General features: G+C 33.9%; 1 protein-coding gene and 1 long non-coding RNA gene across 2 annotated transcripts; both read left to right on the forward strand.

Annotated features, from left to right (window-relative positions):
- Positions 1–276: 276 nt before the first annotated feature.
- On the forward strand, positions 277–1,868 carry LOC145096799 (uncharacterized). Its single transcript, XR_013704074.1, has 2 exons — positions 277–866; positions 1,401–1,868. It is a non-coding gene; the product is annotated as an uncharacterized LOC145096799 (long non-coding RNA).
- Positions 1,869–2,083: 215 nt separating this feature from the next.
- On the forward strand, positions 2,084–9,281 carry LOC145099214 (uncharacterized). Its single transcript, XM_079036807.1, has 16 exons — positions 2,084–2,121; positions 2,448–2,694; positions 2,792–2,924; positions 3,024–3,137; positions 3,539–3,612; positions 3,704–3,778; positions 3,910–4,002; positions 4,113–4,173; positions 4,440–4,772; positions 5,324–5,450; positions 5,572–5,671; positions 5,771–5,840; positions 6,161–6,319; positions 6,402–6,497; positions 7,518–7,855; positions 8,872–9,281. Exons 1-16 carry the CDS (start codon positions 2,084–2,086, stop codon positions 9,040–9,042), a joined length of 2,229 nt encoding a protein of 742 aa, XP_078892933.1. The 3' UTR covers positions 9,043–9,281.
- Positions 9,282–17,571: the final 8,290 nt, after the last annotated feature.

The following is a 17,571-nucleotide window of genomic DNA, read 5'->3' on the forward strand; positions in this document are numbered from 1 at the left end:
CATAAATACATTAACTTTTATCTTAAAAATAACTTAAACTATAATCATATAACTTTTATCAAGTTGTTTTTCTATATAAATAAATAAAAAATAATTTATAATGTTTGTATAAAATAATTTATAATCAGAAACTACTTGAACTAACATTTAAATTGAAATTATTTATTTATTTTTATTTAATTCAATCTTTTCCTAGAAAAGTAAAATCCAAACTATTATTCAAACATACATATCTAATAAATAAGCAATGAAAAAAAGGAAATATGGAAAAAGATCAAAACAGATGTGCTTCACGAGTAAATATTGAATATGGTGTTCGTGTTAGGTGTCTCTCTCTCTCTCTCTCTCTCTCTCTCACATATTTTCCTCTAATCCATCTCTTCTCCCAAAATCATCCACTGCGCTCCTCTACAAATCACACAGTCTTTAAGAAGAACATTAATTATTATCACCGAATACCCAATTAAATTTTGTCGGAAAATCGATATTTTCTTACACCCAAGCGAAGAACAACAACAACAACAGCTCCACTCCTTTCCATTACACCAACGTCATTCAATCACCTTTATGTGTATTATTGTGTTTTTAATTTCTACTGCTCATAAAATCATTACACCAGCTCACACCCACAAACCCAATTCCTCTTTTTTCTTTCTTTCTGGATAATGAGACAAATTTTGGGATTTTTCATGGCGGTTTCGCCGATCTGGCAGTGGTCGTCGTCGGCGATTTGATGAACCAATGACTTTTCCGGTGACTTTTCAATTCATTTCATGGGGTTCAAGATTTGTTCTACCAATATTAGTATCATCAGATGCATTGTTTTTCCCAGAAAGAAATTGTCGACTGAGCTATTAGTTCTCCAGGTAAAAAAAATACATGTTCTTTTTTCAGAGGTTTATTGTTAGTGAAATACTAGGGTTCTTAGTTAAGTTTCATATCCTCTCCAACACTTTTTATATTGAAAAAACTAAAACTTCCCATACGTTGGCTTTGCAATCATTGGTTTAAAAAATTCTAGCTTTTATTCAAAGTCTTTAATTACGTCTAAGTTGACATAACATCAACATCAACATCAGGAGGTTGTGTAGGAAATTAGGGTTTATATTTCATGGACAATGCTAAATGTAGCCCTTGTTTTGAAGTAATTATATGCTCAGTTTCTAGTATTTCAGTAACCTATTTCTGCAATTATATGATTATTTAGAATCACATATTCATTCTACTTCTAGCTGCAACAAAACAGAATGGGGTCGTGTAAAATGACTTATATATCCTTACTCTATCTGTTATTTAACTTATAGAGTTATAGTTCAGGCATCATTTAAAGTTGTGATAAATCGAAATCACTTAACTACAGATAAATCAACATGGTTTTTTGTTGTTCTTTTTGTATGCAGATTCTTTTATTATTAGTATTTTTCAACATCACTGAAGCAAAATATGGGGATGAAGATTTAGGGATACAAAGAAGAGAAAAGTTTGGTGAAAAAATTCAATCACATTCATGCATTCATGACCAGATAATTGAACAGAGGAGGAAGAGACCTGGAAACAAAGTGTTTTCTGTTACACAACAAGTTTATCAAGTGCCAACTCATCTTCATCATAAAGGAAGAGAATTATTGGGAGCTTCAAAATCTTTGAGTTTTTCAAAAAATGAAAAGTTACCCATAAGAATTTATTTGAATTATGATGCTGTTGGTCATTCAGCTGATAGAGATTGTAGGAATGTTGGTGATATTGTTAAGGCAAGTTTATTATACTCATAATATGTTTCTTTTTTACTATTAAGTGTTGTCTGGATAAATAATGTTTTAAAAAGTGTTGACTTTTGAGAATATAACAGAAAAATAAATGAAGGGAAATTTGTTCTTTCTGGATTAAGTAAAAAAGAGGGTAAATTTGTAAAAAGGCAGGACTTAAGGGGAAAGCATCATTTCCATTATGTTCTATGTGAAGTCATTCTTTCTGCATTAAGTCAAAAAGAGACACTCATATATATAACTTATTGGGTTAAGGCTTGTCCTAATTAAGTCCATTAAGTAAAAAGGAGGGCAAATTTGTAAAAGAGTAGGACTTCATGGGGGAAAGTTTCAGTTTCTTGACTTTCTTTATTAAGTAAAAAATAAACACCCTCTATAACTTACTGGATTAAGTATAGTCCCTATTAAGTAAAAAGAGGAGAATTTGTAAAAGAAGCCTCATTTCCCTTGTCCCCATTAAGTAAAAAAAGAGGGCAAATTCGTAAAAAAGCAGGACTTAACAAGGAAAGCCTCATTTTCCTTATCTTTCTGTACAAAGTCATTCTTTTTTCTTTCTTTATTAAGTAAAAAAGAAACACCCATACATAGCTTAAATCATTTAGTCCTGTACCCATTGAGTCCATTACGTACAAAAGAGGGCAAATTTGTCAAAAAAAAAGTACGAATGACTTAATGGGAAAGGCCTCATTTCCATGTCTTTCCCTATCAAGTCATTCTCTCAGTATTAAGTAAAAAAGAAACAACAATTCATTCATTTATTTATTTATTATTATTTATTTTTTTTCAGTTAGGTGAGCCACCTGTGGGTTCTGATTCGGGTGGGCCCACATGCAACCCTCACAATGATCCTCCAATTTTGGGTGACTGTTGGTATAATTGCACTTTGGATGATATAACTGGAGAGGACAAAAGACAACGCCTTCAAAAGGTTCTTCTGACTTCCTACTATTCTTATATTTGGTTGTTAGATTAGATCTTGAAGGGGTAATAACGTCTTTTTTTTTTTGTTTAATTTGAGAGAACAGGCTTTAGGGAAGACAGCAGAATGGTTTGAAAGAGCATTGGGTGTTGAACGTGTTAGAGGAAACTTGAGGTTAAGTGGTTACTCTGCATGTGGTCAAGATGGTGGTGTGCAGCTTCCACGTGAATATGTAGAAAGTAACACTCCATTAATATCACCATTCTTATTAATAAAGTAAAGAAATAAACTTTGTACAATTTATGATCGTTATTTGATTTTTTTAAATATGTTGATAGAGGGCGTTGCTAATGCGGATTTGGTTCTTTTGGTGACTACAAGACCCACAACTGGCAACACCCTTGCTTGGGCTGTTGCATGTGAACGCGATCAATGGGGTCGTGCAATTGCTGGTAATTGTTTCTTGTTTTTTTCTCACATTGACATCTATGTCCGTGTCTGTGTCTGTGTCACTGTCACTGTCTGTTGTTATGTCTTGTCTTGGATAGTACATAAAGTTGTAACATTTCCTTCTATCCACATCATTTTGTGTCTGTGTCAGTGTGACTGTCACTATCACTGTCACTGTCACCTATCACTGTCTATGTTGTTATGTCTTGACTTGGATAGTACATAAAGTTGTAATATTTCCTTCTATCCACATTATTCTCTGACTTTGTCAGTGTCAGTGTCAGTGTCAGTGTCAGTGTCAGTGTCAGTGTCAGTGTCAGTGTCAGTGTCAGTGTTGTGATGTCTTGTTTTGGGGCTTAAGTTAGGTTTATGCATTTAATAAATTGATTTTATTTGTTTGCAGGACATGTGAATGTTGCTCCACGCCACTTGACAGCTGAAGCAGAAACATTACTTTCAGCTACGTTAATACATGAAGTGAGTTTTTATTGTCATTATAGCATTGTGCTTTTGATCAAATATTTGAGATTTTGAAACTTGTTTCTTGAGAAATTTTGAATTTTCTTAGGTGATTCATGTCCTTGGATTTGACCCTCATGCCTTCACACATTTTAGAGATGAGAGAAAAAGACGACGTACTCAGGTACACTTATAAACTCTGAAAACTTAATACAAAACTAGATTCATTAAGACTATTTGGTATCTAAACTGATAAAGTGAAATTGTTTTAATAATGATTTTTTTTTTTTTTTTTTTTTGTGTGTGTGTATTTAGGTAACCAAACAAATGGTGGATGAAAAGCTTGGGAGAATGGTAACTCGTGTGGTTCTTCCACGTGTTGTTATGCATTCACGCTATCATTATGGAGTATGTTTTTCCTACCTTTTGACAAGATTCTTTTAGTAGAACTATGTGTTTCTAAAGATACAACAGAAAATGAGCAAAAAATATAGTATTTATAAATTCTTGATTTTCAGGCATTTTCTGAAAATTTCACTGGTTTGGAGTTGGAAGATGGTGGAGGGCGTGGAACATCAGGTTTGTCAACATTTTATCCAAGATAGAATCTTTATTAACTTTACACCATTCCCAGATATTAAACAAGACATAGAAAACAACAAAAAAAAAAGATAGGGTTCATGAGAAAATGATGTTTTAAAAAAAGAAACAATCTTTTTGTATACAACACTTCACTCATATTCAAAAACAAAAAGAAGAAACAACACAACACAACATGTTACTAATTGGTGAGATACTTAGATTGAATAACCGAAATTTGTTAAAATGTATGTATGATGTATTAGGATCTCATTGGGAGAAGAGACTTTTGATGAATGAAATAATGACTGGATCGGTTGACACAAGATCTGTAGTTTCAAAAATGACACTTGCTTTGTTAGAAGATAGTGGTTGGTATGAAGCTAATTATAGCATGGCAGAAGTTCTTGATTGGGGAAGCAACCAAGGGACAGAGTTTGTGACTTCCCCTTGCAATATTTGGAAAGGGGCGTATCATTGCAACACCACTCAATTTTCAGGCTGTACATATAACAGAGAGGCCGAGGGTTATTGTCCAATTCTAAATTATAGTGGAGACCTTCCTCCGTGGGCCCGTTATTTCCCACAACCTAATAAAGGTCAACAAATCTTTACTTTCTTTTGCACAGCAAGTTGTACTGTGTTTGACCTGCATTCGACCGAGACTCAGACTGATGTCAGTGAGACAAAGATTGCAACTTTTTGCCCCACCAAAAAAGGTGGCACAACATGGGACATGGACTCGCTCTCGATCTCTCTCTCGTCTGTGCAAAAGACGTAAATACCCTCCCCATCATCATTATCGAAAAATAGCCCTAGAAAGCTTGTCCAGTCTGGTTAGGTTCAGTTCAGGGTCTGCTGGACCCTGAAGGGACTAGGTCAGACTGGACAAACTTTCTAGGGTTTTTTTTTCGGTGATGAGGATGAGGAGGGTATTTACGTCTTTTGCATAGACGAGAGAGAGATCGAGAGCGAGCCCATGTCCCATGTTGTGCCCACCTTTTTTGGCGGGACAAAAAGTTGCAATCTTTGTCTCATTGACATCAGTCTGAGTCCCAGTCCAATGCAGGTCAACCAGTCTTGTTGTTTTCTATGATTTGATGATAAAAGTTGACTTAAACCGGTGAATCTTGGTGAAATATAATTACAGGTGGACAATCATCATTGGCTGATTACTGCACCTATTTTGTAGCTTATTCTGATGGTTCATGTATAGACACTAACAGTGCACGAATGCCAGATAGAATGTTGGGGGAAGTCCGTGGAAGCAATTCGAGGTAAAAAAAACAAAAGTTTTATTATAGCATCCTACTTTTGTAGCTTTTACCCTATTTTTTTCTAAAAAATAATAATAATAATAATCTTTGATGAACTTTTATTTGTAATTTGTTTATATAGATGCATGGCTTCTTCATTAGTACGCAATGGGTTTGTTAGAGGTTCTATGGCTCAAGGAAATGGTTGTTATCAACATAGGTGTGTCAACATGACTTTGGAGGTTTGTTTTAAAACTTGATGTAAATTTATTTGTATAATTTCTGGTTTATTTAATATTTAATAATTATATGATTATATCAAATCAATGTTGGTTTTACAGGTTGCTGTTGATGGGATTTGGAAAGCTTGTCCAGAAGCTGGTGGACCTGTTCAATTTCCTGGATTTAATGGTAATTTTTTTTCAACAATATAATATGTCATTGAAGGTTTTACGGGTGGTTTTTCTATCTAGGGTTAAATGGAATAATAAATAACAACTTTGTTTATTATTTCATCTTGCTTCATTTTCTTCCTATTACAACATTTTACTTTGAATGAGTTATAGCAATGTCATCCAAATGATTGCTATAGTTGGGTAGAATTTTTCAAAGTATAATTAAGAAAAAGTTGAGATAGAAAAAAAGTAGATTATCTATATTGCTATTATGGGTAAAAAAGTAAAAAGTATATTAATGATTCTTGTTTTGTGGCATACTATTTGTTACTACAGGTGAGTTGATTTGTCCAGCTCATCATGAGCTTTGTAGTGTGAAGAAAAACCCTCTTTTAGTGTCAACGCAATGCCCTAATTCATGCAATTCAAATGGTGATTGTGTTAATGGGAAGTGTATTTGCTTTCTTGGGTTTCATGGCCATGATTGTAGTAAAAGTAAGTTTTTTATTTTATTTTATTTTTACCACATTATTTGATATAACAGTGATAATAATAGCAAAGTATTATATAATTTCAGGGTCTTGCCCTAGAAATTGTAATGGGAATGGGAAGTGCCTCAAAAATGGTATTTGTCAATGTGCGGATGGATTCACTGGGATTGATTGCTCAACTGGTGAGTTTTTAAAATTTACCTTTTTGCCCATTAACAGTAATTATGAGATATTGGTATCATCAATCAAAGACTATGTGTTAAGTCAAACAATGTGTATATACATTACATTAACACTTGAGAACGTAAAATTTTGATATGATAACTTTAATAGTTGTAAATAATGGGAAAAGAAAAGAAAAAGGAGAGAGTAATAATGAATAAAGAGATTTAGGAAGTAAAGTGAATTTTATTGTTTGTTGAGAAAAGTTTTCTAATACCTGTTTGATTCTTTTTATAAAAACGTTGTGCTTTTAGTTTATTTTTTCTTATTAAAATTTTCTACCTTGAAAAATCTCTCCACGTATAGCATATTATTATCAAGACATTATATTTAGAAAAATCTACCCAACTATTATGGTAAGTAACAATTTTTTTGTATTTGGATGACATTGCTATAATCAGAAAAAAAAAAATAAAGTTGAGGTCTTTAATCGGGACAAAACACAAAATATAAGTTTTTGTTTATCAAAAAAGAAAAGAGTAAATTACATGAATGGTCCCTATAGTTTGGGGTAATTTGCACGTTTGGTCTCTAACTTATTTTTCCAACTCGAAAGGTCCCTACTGTTTGTTTTTGTTGCGCGCTTGGTCCTGTTTTACCTAAAAAGACTATTTTGTCCTTGATTTTTTTAATTTATTTAAATAAACACACCCCCAAACCCATTTCCACCTCACCTTACCTTACCTTATTTAAATAAATTAAAAAATCAAGGGAAAAATAGTCTTTTTAGATAAGACAGGGACCAAGCGTGCAACAAAAACAAACTGTAAGAACCTTCCGAGTTAAAAAATATAAATTAGGGACCAAACCCCCAAACCATAGGGACCATTCGTGTAATTACTAAAAAAAAGCCTACTCAAGTGGTTTGTATTTGGATGAGACTGCTACAAGTGGTTAGATAAGATTTTTAAAGAAATGAAAGTAGGAAGATTCTATAAATAACAAACACATAAAGAAAAGTATATTGGTATTTGTTGCAGCTGTTTGTGATGAACAATGTAGTCTTCATGGTGGGGTATGTGATAACGGGGTGTGTGAATTTCGTTGTTCGGATTATGCGGGATACACATGTAGAAACACTTCATTGGTTCTTGAGAATCTTTCCATTTGCAAACATGTGTTAATGAATGATGTTGATGTTGGAGGAAATGGAAATGGACAACATTGTGCACCAAGTGAATCGAGTGTTTTGAGGCAATTGGAAGATGTTGTGGTGATGCCTAATTATCATAGGTTGTATCCAACGGGTGCTAGAAAGATTCTCAATATGTTTATTGGTAGAAATTGTGATAAAGCAGCCAAACGTCTTGCTTGTTGGGTAACTCTTTTTTCTTTTTTCTTATTTAGCCTTGTCATGTTTGGCAAACCAAAAAGTAGCTTATGACTATGTTTGGCGTACTAGCTGAAAAGCTAGCTGTTAAATAAAAAGCTAGCTGATAAAAAATAACTTTTGGTAAAGCTAGCTGAAATATATAAAATTACATAAAAGGACATGTAAGTATGTGCTTCTATAATAAATTAAGGGGTGTATTTGGAAAATTTTAAAAAAGCTCCTAAAAAGTTAGTCTAAGTAGTTTTTCAAAAAGCTAGCTTATAAGCTACTTTTTGGCTTACCAAACACGAGAACATAAAAAACCTCGAAAAATAAGCTAGCTGTGGCGTGCCAAACATAGCGTATAAGTTAGCTTTTTAAAAAAGCTACGTTTCAACGAGCTTTTTTTTATGTCTTTTCAGCTTAGTTTTACCAAATGTCATTTTTTATCAGCTAGCAGCCCGCTTTTCAGCTATGTTAGCTCTAGATAAAGTGGTGTATGGATAAATGATGTTTGAAAAGTATTTGAGAAATTGATGACATTTTTATTATAGCTTTTTACTTTTATTTGTCTCCTATTGTATAATTGTACTTTGAAATATCTACCAATGCAAAATGATTTTCACTTCTATAACAAGAAAAAAAAGTTGGAAGAGCAATGCTTTAAGTGGCTAGGTTTTTCCAAGAATAATACCTTAACAAGGAACAAATTGGAAGTAAAATGTTGTAATGGAATGAAATGAAAAGTAGGATACTTTCATTTAATAACCAAAAATAAATGTGGGCAAATTTGTAAGGCTATGTTTCTTTTCATTTTTCATTGTTACTAAGCTAATACACAAAACAATTACCATCTTACCCTTACAAGTATCATCGACAAGAATGCCCAAACAAAGGGTAAAATGGTCATTTTGGGTATGCCAACTCAAATTTTTCTTGATGTCAAGAAAAGGTTCCTCTTTCCATTGTTATTACACTTGTAAATCTTTTATAACGCATCACAATATTGTGGAATTGAACAGATATCAATACAGAAGTGTGAAAAAGATGGAAACAACAGATTAAGAGTATGTTATTCAGCATGTCAAGCATATAATCTGGCATGTGGTGCATCGCTCGATTGCTCAGATCAAACACTTTTCAGTGATCAAGATCTATGCACAGGTTTGGGTGAAATGGAGTCATGGTTTTGAAGAATCACTGTAAATTATACAACAGTTTTTCTTTTCTTTTTTGTTCCTATTATACCCCTCTGAGTTCAAATTTTTCGTGGGCTGTAATTTCCTAGGGTTTATTGTAAAGAAAAAGCCAGCACAAAGTGCACTGGCTTTTAGATTTTTTATGATGTAGAAATTTATGCGATAAAGAAAAGAAAGAAATTCAGTGGGGTTTTGAGTTATAAAAAAGACACAAGGACTTATGATTTCTTTTAGGGTTTGTTTTTATATGTGTTTGTCCTAGGGCTGACAATTCTCGACAAGACACGCGACACAACACAAAATAAATGAGTTTGGGTTGAGTTTTTCAACCCGCCAACCCGCCAACCCACTAACCCGTTTATTAAACGGGTCATATATGAGTTTCTCAAAAAATAAACGGGTTGACCCGCCAACCCGTTTATATTCTTAATAAAAAATTATTTTATTTTTAAATGTATTTTTGTGTCAAGTATTAATATTTAATAAGTATTATATAATATATACCATTGATTCAAAGACCATTTGACTGTTTTGACATTTTGACTCGTGGTGGATGGTCTAAGGCCGTAAGTTGTAACCTATAAGGCTAAGTCTGTAACATGTTTCTATGAATGTTTTTAATTTTCATTTAGATGTTTAAGACTTAAATGTCTAAAATTCAGACTCACGAACCCAAATCTGACCCACAAACCCGCCGACCTGTGAACCCGTATAAATAAGTGGGTTGACGGGTCATATATGGGTTTATGTTCCAAACTCCCAATCCGCGACCCGCTAACCCGTGACCTGTATATTTAAATGGGTCGTGTTTGGGTTGATATATTTTGACCCGCCAACCCGCGACACGCTAACCTGAACACGACACGATTGCCTGACCTAGTTTGTCCTCCTAGGATATAATAAAAAATATAAAAATTGGGTAGATTTTTCAATGTACAATACATTAATAAGAAAAAGAAAAAGAAAAAGAAAAAGTAAATGTTGAAGTAGAAAGAAAGAAAGTAGTGTTTTATTTATTTATTATTATTATAATTATTATTTTAATACTATGTAAATAAGTGAAAGTATATTGGTATGTATTGCATTTAGCCCTAAATAAAACAACAATATGACTTTATACTCTTCTAAATATATTAATTACAGAATCTGATAAAATAGCTATAGTGAGTAACACTCGCACTGTGGCAGGCTTGGCCACCGAAGCAAAAGTGTCATGGAAGTCCATGCCTTCCATTTGTGTATAACCCTTGTCGACAAGACGACCCTTGTAACGCTCTACTTCCTCCATTAGACTTGTACTTCATCTTATAAACCCACTTTGGAGTTGATGGCTTTCTTTCCATGACTTTCTTTCCAGGTGGCAATAGCGTGAGTTCCCAAGTGTTATTTTGCTCAAGAGCAGTTACTTCCTTTTGCATAGGCTTCTTACATCGCTAATCTTTAACTGCCTGCTGAAATCTTTTTGGCTCATCGTGTGTAACGATGGCTGCTAAAAAGGATTTGTGAGTTTTAGAGAATTTCTCGTATGAGACATAGTTAGTGAGAGGATGTACCGTTGAGGAGACATGATCAGTGGTGGATTGCGGGGAGGAATGATGCACGCAATGACGCATAACTCCATTATTATTGAAGACATTATTGCCTCCATGCGTCTTTTCGCTGTGGAAGAGATTATAATTTATTTTGTAATTTCATAATTAGTAGATGGTATGTAATTATTAGTAGATTATTTGTCGTTATCACTAGATTAAATGTAATAGTCGAATGTGACGTGAGATGTAACATAAAGTGTGTAACCCCACATAGTCTAGGGGGTTATATTGTAAATATGTTTGTCGTATTGCAATCATATGATTGCAATTCAATTATGTAACCAGCTCTCTTGAGCCTATAAATAGGGCCTTTGCCCATATAGAATGAACAAAAGATGTTTGAGTGTTTTAAGACTTGAGTTTGATCCCAACGTTTTTCCTCTGTTGAAATAGTTTTATTTCTAAATAGCAAAGCCCTCTGTTGAAATAACTTATCTATTTCAGAGCTCTATCCAACCCATCCATCTAATCATCATCAGGATCATTCCGATGCATCATTCAGGTATAAACATCCACTATTATAGTTATAATCGCTGATTATATTATGTCGAAAATTTTGGTATCAAAGAAAATCATTCGTTTTTTCAATTTGGTATCGAAGCAAATAACCCGTTTTTCAATTTGGTAAAAAACGGATGATTTGCTCTGATACCAAAATTAACGACATTATATAATCGATCATAAAAGTGGATGATTATACCTGAATGATGCGTCAGAATGATCTTGATGATGGTTTTGGATACTTTGGATAGACGCTCTGCTATTTAGAAATAGACGAACTGTTTCAACAGAGGGCTCTGTTATTCAGAAATAGACAAACTATTTCAACAGAGGAAGAACGTTGAGATCAACTCAAGTCTTAAAACTCTCAAACTTATCTTGTTTATTCCATATGGGCAAATGCCCTATTTATAGGCTCAAGATAGTCGGTTACATAATTGAATTGCAGTCGACAAACATATTTACAATATAGCCCCCTAGACTATGGAGGGTTACACACTTTATCTCACATATTACAAACTTTACATCATAATCTAGATGTCACACTATACCTAGTGACATATGATGTATAACCTAGCGATAACGACAAATACCAACAAATAAGAAAATATACAAAAATATAAATACATCCTTCCACAACGAAAAGACGCGTGGAGGCAATAATGTCTTCAATAATAATGGAGTTATGCGTCATTGCGTTCGTCACTCCCACCAAGACACAGTTGCAGTCATTGTTCAGAGAATATAGAAGAAACACCATTCGTGGAAGATTAACGTCAGCCATGACATAAGCAAACATTATTAAAAAATATCCGTCCTTTCGGAGGCGGGAGGAATGACGCACGCAATGACGCATAACTCAATTATTATTGAAGACATTATTGCCTCCACGCGTCTTTTCGTTGTGGAAGGATGTATTTATATTTTTCTATATTATCTTATTTGTTGGTATTTGTCGTTATCGCTAGGTTATACATCATATGTCACTAGGTATAGTGTGACATCTAGATTATGATGTAAAGTTTGTAAGATGTGAGATAAAGTGTGTAACCCTCCATAGTCTAGGGGGCTATAATCATACGATTGCAATTCAATTATGTAACCGACTCTCTTGAGCCTATAAATAGGGCCTTTGCCCATATGGAATAAAGGAGAGATGTTTGAGTGTTTTAAGACTTGAGTTGATCTCACCGTTCTTCCTCTGTTGAAATAGTTTGTCTATTTCTGAATAGCAGAGCCCTTTGTTGAAATAGCTTGTTTATTTCTGAATAGCATAGTGTCTATTCAACCCATCCATCTAATCATCATCAAGATCATTCCGACGCATCATTCAGTGATCTTATAAACCCACTTGGAGTCGATGGCTTTCTTTCCAGGTGGCAATAGCGTGAGTTCACAAGTGCTATTTTGCTCAAGAACAGTTACTTCCTTTTGCATAGCCTTCTTCCATCGATCATCTTTAACTGTCTGATGAAATTTTTTTGGCTCATTGATGTGTGTAAAACCAACTAGTTTTAATCCTACTAACTTAGACACAAAATAAACACACGAAAGGCAGTGTACCTATCGATTAGTAATATAGTTCAAGCAAGTAGGGTATCAAACACAGGGAACGGTAAACAATTAAAATAAATGCTAATATTATCTAAATAAAACAAATAACAAAAAGGGGGGTTTCTCTAGTTTTACAAGACTAGAAACTTAATTAGAATAACTAGCAACTAAAACAATTAATTACCAACTAAATTCAATAGTAAAGAGGACTTCTGTTTAGGTACGACTCATTTGTTCCCATGGATGATTTTAATGTATCGGATTAATTCTTCATTGGCTACCGATTAAGATAATTAGGTTCACGTTCGCTATTCCTAATTCTTAGAAAACAAATTAATTCAAGCAATGGCCAGTTGTCTAAATTAACGGGTTTCCTAGATTATTGATTCGGGTTAAGTAAGCCTTGTAGTGGTTAACTAAATTGGCCCTTCAATTAACCTCTTGTCGATGTTCATCCAACAAGCTTACACATTAACTTACCTATCTTCTAGTTAATTCTAGTTTCACGTTCGTTATTCCTAGACATACAACTATGTGGTCACAATAAATCATATGAAAATAATAACTAAGAGATGTTCATACAACTTAATTACTGATTTATTAACAGAAGAATAGTTATTGTCAACACAGAAGGTTCTTTAACAAGCTTAACAAAACATAATTACCAATTAAAATTAATCCTACTCAAATAATCAATCCATGTCCACAAAATTGTCTACCCTAACAGAAGAATAAGCTTTTAGCTCATGATTGTAGTAAACATAAACTCAAAAACGAAATCAAAGTATGTAAACATGATTCAAATCAAAAAGTTACTAAGAATAAACCAAAATTGTCTTGATTCTCTTCACATTTGAATGTAGGGTTGATTCTTCAGTTCCTCACGACCCAACAACACTTCCAATCGTTTCTCAGCCTCCTAGGGTTTCTCTCCATGCTAGGGTATCGATCTGAAAGTCCCTTTATATAGATTTTCACAAAACAGAGGCTACTCGGCGAGTCCAGTGACCTACTCGCCGAGTACATCACTTAAAACCTGTGTACGACAAGTCAGCGCGTCCAGAATCGCGAAAGTTCGATACAACTCGCCGATTAATCGACCCTACTCGCCGAGTACGTTTGGAATCAGCATTTTCTCAAAACACGAAAGTCGTCCGAAATTGTGTCTACTTTTTAGAAAATTTTGAATCTTGTCAATCGGAGTTACAGTTCATGAGATATGGCCAAAACACTGACGAGGGGTCAAGCTGTCCATCAACATCTTTCTTTCTTCAAAATCCAAGATTCAAGCGTCCAATCGCCAATTCCGCTTCATTTTCCTTTCGAGCATGTCATTTTTGTTGAAAAATGAAATTATAAACTAATTAAGCACCTTTTTTTTTTATTAAATGAGACAACAACAACATAAAGTATTAAGATAATGCATGAATTATATGACTAAATATGCCCATATCAAAATACCCCACACTTGACTTTTGCTTGCCCCCAAGCAAAACTGAATTTTAGTACACTAATATTACATATAAGACAATCCCAATCAAACCCAGCCATTATGTCAAGACCGCAACGCATGCATTTGTGTCTAAAATTTTCCTAAGGAACCCCCCATACTCTAAATACTCACAATCCTCATAAACATTCGCCCACTTTTTCCGAACAATGCTCATTTTATGCATCCCTCCGAATCCATCCGCAGAAAACCTCCTAACCTCAAGGTATTTTTGGTTGAGCAACCCAAGCATACATAATCTAGACAATTACAATTTATGATACCACTATGGAGCTCTTTGGAATTCTTCACTTCTTTGACATTTGATCTTTAATTTTTTTGAATTCACCACCTTGTTGTTTGATTTTTGGTATCTTCAACTTTTTGAATCTTCAGAATTTTGATCTTTTGATCTTCACTTTGATTGCTCCAAAATTCTTACAACTTTTCTTGTAATTCTCTTTTTTTTACATGTACCTCACTTTTTTTTTTTCACTCAAAACCATACATGCTTAAGCAGGGACGCTCAACTTCAACCTTTATTGGTTAATGATAATAATTTTCCTGGATACATTTCTGGTACACGATGCTAAACATCTTGCATCCCTCAAACTAAGCGAGGTCGTGTTTTTGTCCCATGATTTCACTAGAATAAGGAAGCCACAAATGCAATAGACGTATATAGGCTCAACTAAACATTTGGGTCTTCTTAGAATCATCAAATATAATACTAGCATGATCCCTAATTGCTTTACCAAAATTTTCTAAATTAATCCTAGAAAATTTTATGCAAAATTTTAAAAATTAACTAGTGTAACCAACCAACCCCCTACCCCACACTTAATTTATGCAATGTCCCCATTGCATATTATGCATGATAAAGAACAATAAAATAAAGAGGGAATTGGAACAAACTCCCCTGGGATAGTAGTTGTGAGGTTGAACTTCTTCATTTAAAGCTCCATCTTCAGCTGACTTTAGACATAGGAACAGCTCATCCATGCATTGGGTGTCATTCATCTCGTGTGGTTGACAGCTCCAAAATATCGAGGAAAAAGCTTCTTGGAAATGCTCGGAAATGAACTTAAAAAATATAGCCAATTGCCGCCTTGAATTGAATCAAATCGTCGACTCAAAGATAAAAGAATGAGCAACTCGTCGAGTTTTATGTGGAGACTCGCCGAGTTGAATTGTCATATGGGCGGAAATCGTGAATTTTCGCTGGAACTCGTCGAGTTATAAGGGTGCACTCGACGAGTTTTCGGATCTGATCGTGCAAATTCTTCTTTCTGCTTCAGGTCTGTTTTTGAGGTCAAATAGGGTATTAAGGTAATACATCTCCTTATATTCTTCAATGAAGAAACTCCTTTTTAACGTTAAAACCATCGGACTTATAAAATCACTCAAATCTTCTAATCTTCTCGTCTACGACTTGACCCCTCACTTAATTTCCTCATGCTTTATTCTTTCATTCTATCCTTCACCCTATATTCTGAAAAGATCAAAAACAAATACCAAGTAATAATAAAAATAAATCAGAATAAAAATCCTAAATTATCCCTAAATACTAGAAGTTTAGAAAGAAAAAGAAAAGCAAACTCTAATGACGGGTTGCCTCCCGCAAGCGCTTCTTTTTGTGCGAGTCTTTAGCTGGACTCTCAACTTAATAAACTTCTAATAAATTCGATGCCCATCCATCCATTGCATTAAATATTTTCTTTGGACCAATTTGTAAAATTTGGCTCTTTTCTTCTAACATTGGGCAAACAAGCTTGAATACATAAAACCCAAGACTTCTGACAAGGGTTGGGACCGGTTGGATACTAATCAGAAATGGATCGCGCTTCAGAACTTTCTCCAAAGTTGGAATCGTCACCCCATGCTTCGAAACACAAACTGAAAATACAAGGGGCCATGTTGTGGTAATGGTCAATCCACAACTTGGTTCCTGCAATTCAACTTATTCTTGTTCTTCGTCCGACCTCTCTGCTAGCAACCTTTCCAGCTCCTCCAAATCTTTTTCTAGATTAAATTCATCATCTTGTAACTTTAGCTCTTGTAACTCAGATTGCTCTTGTGTCTCGGGCAAGAAGTTATCTAACCATCTTCCAAATTTCTTCAAATCATCATCTGAGTCATAGTCCTCACCTTCTTGCTCATTTACCTGCACTACTTCCTCAAGAAAAACATTAAAAGCATCGAGATTTGGAAAATACATAATAAATAAAAATTAAACTATATAAAAAAAATTAATCAACAAATAAAAAATGATAAGAATTAGCAAATAAAATAACTATTTAGAACCGTTTCCCGGCAACGGCGCCAAAAACTTGATGTGTGTAAAACCAACTAGTTTTAATCCTACTAACTTAGACACAAAATAAACACACGAAAGGCAGTGTACCTATCGATTAGTAATATAGTTCAAGCAAGTAGGGTATCAAACACAGGGAACGGTAAACAATTAAAATAAATGCTAATATTATCTAAATAAAACAAATAACAAAAAGGGGGGTTTCTCTAGTTTTACAAGACTAGAAACTTAATTAGAATAACTAGCAACTAAAACAATTAATTACCAACTAAATTCAATAGTAAAGAGGACTTCTGTTTAGGTACGACTCATTTGTTCCCATGGATGATTTTAATGTATCGGATTAATTCTTCATTGGCTACCGATTAAGATAATTAGGTTCACGTTCGCTATTCCTAATTCTTAGAAAACAAATTAATTCAAGCAATGGCCAGTTGTCTAAATTAACGGGTTTCCTAGATTATTGATTCGGGTTAAGTAAGCCTTGTAGTGGTTAACTAAATTGGCCCTTCAATTAACCTCTTGTCGATGTTCATCCAACAAGCTTACACATTAACTTACCTATCTTCTAGTTAATTCTAGTTTCACGTTCGTTATTCCTAGACATACAACTATGTGGTCACAATAAATCATATGAAAATAATAACTAAGAGATGTTCATACAACTTAATTACTGATTTATTAACAGAAGAATAGTTATTGTCAACACAGAAGGTTCTTTAACAAGCTTAACAAAACATAATTACCAATTAAAATTAATCCTACTCAAATAATCAATCCATGTCCACAAAATTGTCTACCCTAACAGAAGAATAAGCTTTTAGCTCATGATTGTAGTAAACATAAACTCAAAAACGAAATCAAAGTATGTAAACATGATTCAAATCAAAAAGTTACTAAGAATAAACCAAAATTGTCTTGATTCTCTTCACAATTGAATGTAGGGTTGATTCTTCAGTTCCTCACGACCCAACAGCATTTCCAATCGTTTCTCAGCCTCCTAGGGTTTCTCTCCATGCTAGGGTATCGATCTGAAAGTCCCTTTATATAGATTTTCACAAAACAAAGGCTAC

This window comes from Lactuca serriola, chromosome 4, assembly GCF_051521515.1.
Source record: "Lactuca serriola cultivar US96UC23 chromosome 4, Lser_US96UC23_V15, whole genome shotgun sequence".
In the NCBI taxonomy this organism is placed as follows: Eukaryota; Viridiplantae; Streptophyta; class Magnoliopsida; order Asterales; family Asteraceae; genus Lactuca; species Lactuca serriola.